General features: G+C 41.8%; 1 protein-coding gene across 1 annotated transcript; it reads right to left on the bottom strand.

The window, feature by feature from the left end:
* Positions 1–799: 799 nt before the first annotated feature.
* LOC118488238 lies at positions 800–3,298 on the bottom strand. Its single transcript, XM_035985485.1, has 2 exons — positions 3,100–3,298; positions 800–2,781 (listed from the first exon to the last, which is right to left on the bottom strand). Exon 2 carries the CDS (start codon positions 2,777–2,779, stop codon positions 1,058–1,060), a length of 1,722 nt encoding a protein of 573 aa, XP_035841378.1. The 5' UTR covers positions 2,780–2,781; positions 3,100–3,298; the 3' UTR covers positions 800–1,057.
* Positions 3,299–7,824: the final 4,526 nt, after the last annotated feature.

Below are 7,824 nucleotides of genomic sequence, written 5' to 3'. Positions count from 1 at the left end.
TCGGTGACAAGAAAAATTAGCAAATTATGCTAAACCACTCAATGCGTATATGTGTATGTGTGCGACAATAAGCTTGTATGAAAACCAAGTTGCCTCCTAACCAATATCTAACATGCTTTTTGAATCAAAGGAACTTACGGGTTGTAACGGGGCTAGGTGCAAGGGTAGGAAAAGGAATATATATGTAGTAGCGAAGGACTTAACCCGGTCTTTTATTACACAATGAAATAAACAAACAAACAAACTTAAACTTATATACAAGACAACTCAACATTACTTTTTTTCATATATTTTTTTCATTGCTTTTTCTCTTTTTTTTTTTTTTTTTTTTAACAACTAAATCACAAACTACTAAACAACCACTAATACTATAAGACCGGGTCAAATCGGGTAAATTTTTTAGGTAACTAACTATGGGGTAACAAATGATAGGTTTTAGGCACAAAATTGGGCAACTAAATGTCCAAACCCCCCGCCCCTCTCGCAACCATGCTCATATATATAATTAATGAGGTCCAACCCCCCAAATCCCACACTCGCACTCACCTAGACGAGGCATCCTAGAAGTCCCCTATCATCTTCAAAAGCATGTTGACTCTAAGATTTAACAAGTATTCACACACAAGTTCTATTAACACACAACACACACCGCCACTCAAACAATGAAATATCGATAATAATCATGCGTGGCTCAATTCTCACCAAGAAAAGATTAGAAATGGGTGTCGGTGTGTCAAATGGAACAATATCAAGTTTTCAAATTTTTACACTTTCGCTTGGATTTGCAAAAATTTTTTGAATTTCTCAAAAATTTCCCCCATCCCCACACTTGGGATACATTGTCCCAATGTATGGTTTTGAGGGAAAGATCGCTTTCAACAAGAACATCCCCAATTGCTTATATTCTCAAACCCATTTTTTTTTTTAAAAGACAGCACCAACTCTCACAACCCAACAACATATTAACACAAACACCACCCAACCTCCCAACCGCAACATAAACATAAACACATAGACATATATACAAAAATGTACAAAGGAGCGAAATACGACCTGGCTAGTAATACTTCGGCTGTGGAGGCCCAAAGATGGATGTCATCATATCCGTCCATTCACCAAAACCAAATGCTCCACCGCTACTACTGCTTCCTTGATCACTGCTTGGATTTGCTTGTTGATAACTCATGGCATGCGGGTCCACCCATTGAGAATGGTGTAATGGCGGGGTGGGGTATGACACACTACCATCATATGGTGGCAATGTGGTGTAGTCCACAATGGGTGGATCTCCTACAACTGGCTGCCCCGCATGCCATTGGTCATGCATGCGTCTTTGACGATCATCCAAGTAACGGTTGTTCGTGTCTTCTTCACGGGCATATCTATGAGCACGGTTCCATTGCTCATTTCTATTGTAACTCCTTTTAATAGCCCTTTCCACACTAGCACCCATAAATGTTTGTTGATCAAATAGCACTTGGTTTTGTTCACTCCAATTACCGAATGTGGGTGGTCGCCTTTGTTGAATGATTTGACCCATATCCCCCGAATGGGCCCAATACGGGTCATAAGCCTGTTGTGCATAATCAAATGCACTACCCACATAACCAGATTGTACGCCGGCTCCTTGAACCCCCGCTTGACCGACACCTCCTACTTGAACATCTACCGTGAAAGTGTCTTCACGATAATCATCATCCCCACTTACTTCATCATCCATTGATTCGGGTTCCTCTTCCTCTCCCGGTCTCAACGGTCTCGCATCCACTTTTAAGGCTCTCCACCTTCTACCATCCGTCTTCAAGTTATGAAACCTTTCCGATTCTGTGTAGGTCCAATCCGACCCAAGATTCTTAAGGTCGAATGGTCTAAACCTCTTGTAGGACCCTTTTTCATCTCCTTTGATTGCCCCGTACTTCTTGAGCAATGCCGTAATCAACCGGCAATGAGGTATAATCTTCTTTTCCCTACTACTCTTGCTCAACCAAATGTTGTTTAGTACCAAAAATCGGAAAGGAACCTTGGGTGACCCACGCATCATCATATACAAGATTGGCACTTCTTGAAACCGTACCTCCATCTTGTCACCTCGCCTTGGCATGACATTGTACATGCACAACGTCAATAACAACTTCGCTTCCATTCTTAAATTTCTTCTATATAATTTCCCATGTGTTGTGCCCAGAAGGAAGAGGTAATCAAGCATGTTTTGCCATTGTGGATGTTTAGCGGGCTCGTGGTAAAGATCCTTAAGACTTGGGTAGATGTACTCATTGGCAGGCCCATCATCAAACTTTGCTACCCGGCGCAAAGAGTCATATGACATCTCTACCTTCACACCATTACACTTTCCAACCAACCGCATCTTATTTGGAGCTTTGAATGGGGGACATTCAAGTGATGCCACCCACTCTTGAATCTGCGTGTCATACATTTTCTTCTTCTCGCCATCATAACACTTTGTGACCGCCCCCCAACCCAACGCGTTAAACTTTGCTATGATCCCGAATGGGGCAAAATCAGCCTCCCGGATTTCTTTTTCACAAATAAATGCTTCTCCCCTTTGTTTAAGCTTGTTCATTTGTTCGTGAAATAGATCCGCTCTCCATTCCGGGGGTTGATCTAACAATGAGCCAGTTGTCCAATCCGGCTTTGGCCCCCTTGGCGGTGCATCCTCCTCCGAGTCCGGGTCACCAATCCGAGCCAATCTCCTCCTTTTTTGTTGTGCCGCATCCCCTTGGGAAGAACTTGCAACTCCCTTTCCTTTCCTAGACGCCATGCCTACACACATTCAAAACCAAGCAAACAATTCAAGTTAGTTATTTTTATCCCATCTTCCCCACACTTGCTTCATGTTATAGGTATAGATGTGCAAAAATCCCAAGATTTTATTCTTTCAAACAAAGTTTTGGCATGATGTCCCCTAAAATCAGAATTTTTCCAAAAAAATTTCATTGGACATCAACACATTTATACCTATAGCACTCAATGGTTCACAAAGTTCTATCATCTATCTCATACAAGCAAGTGTGTAAGCAAAAACATAATGAAAACTTACAAACCTTAATGTACTTCAAAAAATGAAAAGAACTTGCATACCTTGGTGTTGTAGAAGATGAGAATCACTAAAGCTTGAAGTTCACACAAAAACCCACAAAAAGCCCCAAAATTTCGGCACCCCTATGTTCAAATCCGTCCCAAAATCAAAGAAATCTTCAAGATACAAGTATAAATCTGGATTCCTTGTGAAATTTCACCCAAAATGGACTCAAGAATCACTAAAATCGGTCTAGATTTGAGCAAGATATGAAGAAGTGAAGATTGGGGATTAATGGAGTTTTAGGGTTCTTGATAGAGAAGTAGAAGAAGAAGGAAATGTGGTTGGGGATGGATGTGAAGATGTGTGGTTGGGGTTAATGGGGAAATTGTTTTATTATTATTATTAATAATTTTCGGAATTTGTTATTTTTTTATTTTTTTTTATTTTTTTTTATTTTTCCATGTAACGCCGAAAAGAAGACACACAAGTTCACTCGGTGTCGTAAGCTACGGCACCCTGCCGTAGCATACGGCTGGTGCTGGTTAAAAATTCTCGCCGTAGGACAGGAGGCGGTTGGCGTAAGCTTATTTTTATTTGATGGGTGCCGTAAGCTACGCCCCCCCCCCCCCCCGTAGCTTACGGCGAGTACTGGGGCTTAGGGGGACAAAAATTTTAATCGAATTTTTTTTTTTTTTTTTGTGTTTTTATAATTTTAATATAATATAAAAATATTACCCTACCCCCCGTTAAAAACCCGTGTTGTCCTCAACACTTTGTTCGAGAAATTCATAAGAACTTCCCCACACTTGTTTCAAACACCGGTTTAAACGAGACTTATTCTAAACGCAATAAACTACACTAAATATTTACAAATACCAAACCTGGGCCTTTTTCACGTTTCCTCATCATCCACTGGGCGTAAAATGTAGCCCACTTTATCTAGCTCGAGATTGTTGATATCATTACCTTCCAAGTACGGTTTGAGCCGATGCCCGTTCACCGTTTGTTGCTTGTTTGTTCGTTCGTCTTGGATATCAACATCACCGAACCTTCCCACTCTTCGGATAACGTAAGGACCCATCCACTTGCTTTTTAGTTTCCCCGCAAACAATTTCAACCTTGAGTTATACAGCCACACCTTCTGACCCACTTCAAAGTTCTTTTTCTTTATCTTCGCATCATGAACCTTTTTCAGTTTGTCTTTGTATGCGGGCGCACACTCATAGGCTTGATCCCTTATTTCCTCAATTTCATTCAATTGAAGCTTTCTCGCCCGACCCGCTTCATCGTAGTTTGCGTTTACCGTTTTAATTGCCCAATACGCCCGGTGTGCCAACTCCATAGGCAAATGACATCCTTTCCCATAAACCATCCGATAAGGAGTGGTATCAAGTGGAGTTTTGTAAGCCGTTCGGTAAGCCCACAACGCATCGTCAAGCTTGCTTGACCAATCCTTCCGATCCGTTCTCACCGTCTTCATTAAAATTTCTTTAATTTGCCGGTTAGATACTTCCACTTGACCACTCGTTTGCGGGTGGTATGGTGTAGCAACGCGGTGGTTCACATTGTATCTCTTAAGCAACTTCCCGAAATTGAAATTCTTGAAATGCGACCCGCCATCACTTATGATCACCCTAGGCACACCAAAACGGGCAAAAATATTAGATTGCACAAACTTACATACAACGGAGTGGTCATTGGTCCTTGTGGCAATAGCTTCAATCCATTTCGATACGTAATCGACCGCCACCAAAATGTATAAAAACCCATTTGAGTTTGGGAAAGGACCCATGAAGTCAATTCCCCAAACATCAAATACTTCTACTACCAAAATCGGGTGTAACGGCATTTCATCACGTTTCGAAATACTTCCCATTCTTTGACAATTGATGCAATTTCGGGCATACTCACAAGAATCCTTGAAAATCGTGGGCCAATAAAACCCACTAGCTAACACCCGATAACCCGTCTTGTTCCCACTAAAATGCCCTCCACACGCCGATGAATGAGCATGAATCAAGATCTCTAGAACTTCCGTTTCGGGAACACATCTTCGTATTACTTGATCGGCCCCAATTTTAAACAAGTCGGGTTCATCCCATATGTATTGCTTCACTTGACTAAGAAATTGTTGTCGTCTCTTCCTAGTCCAATGATTTGGCATTGCACCCTTAGCCAAATAATTAACGTAATGGGCATACCAAGGTGCAACATAAGTAGAGACGGCCAACAAGTGTTCGTCGGGAAACCGTTCATTGATTTCACTTGGGTCATCAACACCTTCTTAGGGATTCGGGACAAATGATCCGCAACAACATTTTCACATCCCTTTTTGTCCCGAATCTCAAGATCGAATTCTTGTAGCAAAAGCACCCAACGAATCAACCGGGGCTTCGCATCCTTCTTTTCCATCAAATATCGGACCGCGCTATGATCCGAATACACTATCACCTTGCTCCCCCAAATGTAAGATCTAAACTTGTCCAAGGCATACACCACCGCTAATAATTCTTTTTCGGTTGTGGTGTAGTTGAGTTACGCCTCGGACAAAGTTTTGCTTGCATAGTATATCACCACCGGCTTCTTATCGACCCTTTGACCCAAAACCGCTCCAATGGTCGTGTCACTAGCATCACACATAATCTCGAACGGCTTTGACCAATCCGGTGGTTGCAAAATAGGAGCCTTCACCAACTGTTCCTTCAAAACATGAAACGCTTGCAAACATTCGTCAGTAAAATCAAAAGGAACATCTTTTAATAACAAGTTACATAAAGGTTTTGTAATTACACTAAAACCTTTAATAAACCTTCGATAAAATCCCGCATGTCCCAAAAAAGATCTCACCCCCTTAACATTCTTTGGTGGGGGTACAGATGAAATTACCCGAATTTTTGCTTTATCTACCTCCATTCCCCGGTCCGAAATGACATGCCCCAAAACAATACCCTCTTGAACCATAAAATGGCTCTTTTCCCAAATTAGTACCAAGTTTGTCTCAACACACCTTTTTAAAACTTTTTCTAATTCACTAAGACACGAGTCAAAACTTGGACCAAAAATGGAAAAATCATCCATAAACACTTCAAGAGATTCCCCGACCATGTCCGAAAATATACTCATCATACATCTTTGGAACGTGGCGGGGGCATTACATAGTCCAAATGGCATTCGCCGAAAAGCGAATGTACCATATGGACATGTAAACGTGGTTTTGTGTTGGTCGTCCGGGTGAATAGCAATTTGGTTATATCCCGAATACCCATCCAAAAAACAATAATATTTTTGACCGGAAAGTTTCTCAATTATTTGGTCAATGAAGGGTAACGGGAAATGGTCTTTTGAGGTAGCCGCGTTTAATTTCCGATAATCAATACACACTCGCCACCCGGTTACCGGGCGGGTGGCGATTTGCTCACCTTGTTCATCTTTCACTACTTGGATGCCGGATTTTTTAGGCACTACCTGTGTCGGACTTACCCATGCACTATCCGAAATGGGGTAAATGATCCCCGCATCCAACCACTTGATGACTTCTTTCTTCACCACCTCTCTCAAATTCGGATTTAACCTTCTTTGTGTTTCACGGGTCGGCTTTGCATCCTCACTTGTAATAATCTTGTGCATCACAATGGATGGACTAATGCCTTTTAAATCGGCTATCGTCCACCCAATCGCCGCCTTATGAGCCTTCAACACCCGCATCAATTCTTCCTCTTGAGCTACCTCCAAGTTGGAAGCAATGATCACCGGTAAAGTGTCATTCTCCCCCAAAAATGCATACTTTAGGTGCTTTGGTAGCTCCTTCAACTCTACACTTGGTGGACTTTCCAAAGAAGGCTTGGTGCCCGAATCGATTTCCACCGGTAATGTATCCGTTTGGTAAGTCCATGGTGGACTTCCTTCCTTCACCGCGAGAGCTTCTTGCTCTTTCTCTTCTACCTCTAACTCACATGTGTGAACCTGCAAAGACACATCACAAACACAAGAACCCAAAATTTCTTCTTCGAACACCTTCGGGTCGTAACCATCTATGAAATCTGCTAAGAAACACTCATCACCATACACATTAGTACCGTTAGTAAAAACATTTAACCTCATTTTTCTATTACCGAATGTCATGTCAACTGTGCCATAACGACAATCAATAATAGCATGTGCGGTGTTCAAAAATGGCCGACCCAAAATAACATTTTGTTGTTGAATTGGGTCCGCGGATGAGTAATCTAGCACAAGAAAATCAACGGGATAATAAAATTCATCAACTTTAACTATAACATCCCGTACGATACCCCGGGGAAGTTTATGAGACAAGTCGGCTAATACAACCGTTGTCTCAACCCGCTTCAATGGACCAAAATCGTATTGGTCATATAACCCCCCCGGTAGGATACTTACTCCGGCTCCAAGATCCAATAACGCCCTTGTGGTTTGAAAATTTCCAACTTGAATGTTTATTAGGGGCGTTCCCGGATCTTGTAACTTAGGAGGAAGGTCCCCTTTTAATACCGCACTTACCCGCTCCGTCAAGTCTACCAATTTAGGCACTTTTTGTTGCCTCTTTTGAGTACACAATTCTTTAAGAAACTTGGCATAAGCGGGCACCTGTTTAATAGCTTCAAGTAAAGGAAGATTAATTTTAACCTGTTTGAAGACCTCCCACATTTCCTCTTTTTGAGGACCCCGTTTTGAAATAAAATTTTTTCTACCCGGGTCTAATAAAGCCGAAGGAAACGGTACTTCACTAGACCCCTCACCCTCATTTACTTTTTCTTTTTCTTTAA

Source organism: Helianthus annuus, chromosome 2 (assembly GCF_002127325.2).
Source record: "Helianthus annuus cultivar XRQ/B chromosome 2, HanXRQr2.0-SUNRISE, whole genome shotgun sequence".
NCBI classification, from domain to species: Eukaryota; Viridiplantae; Streptophyta; class Magnoliopsida; order Asterales; family Asteraceae; genus Helianthus; species Helianthus annuus.
This window is presented reverse-complemented; position numbering and strand designations above follow the sequence as displayed.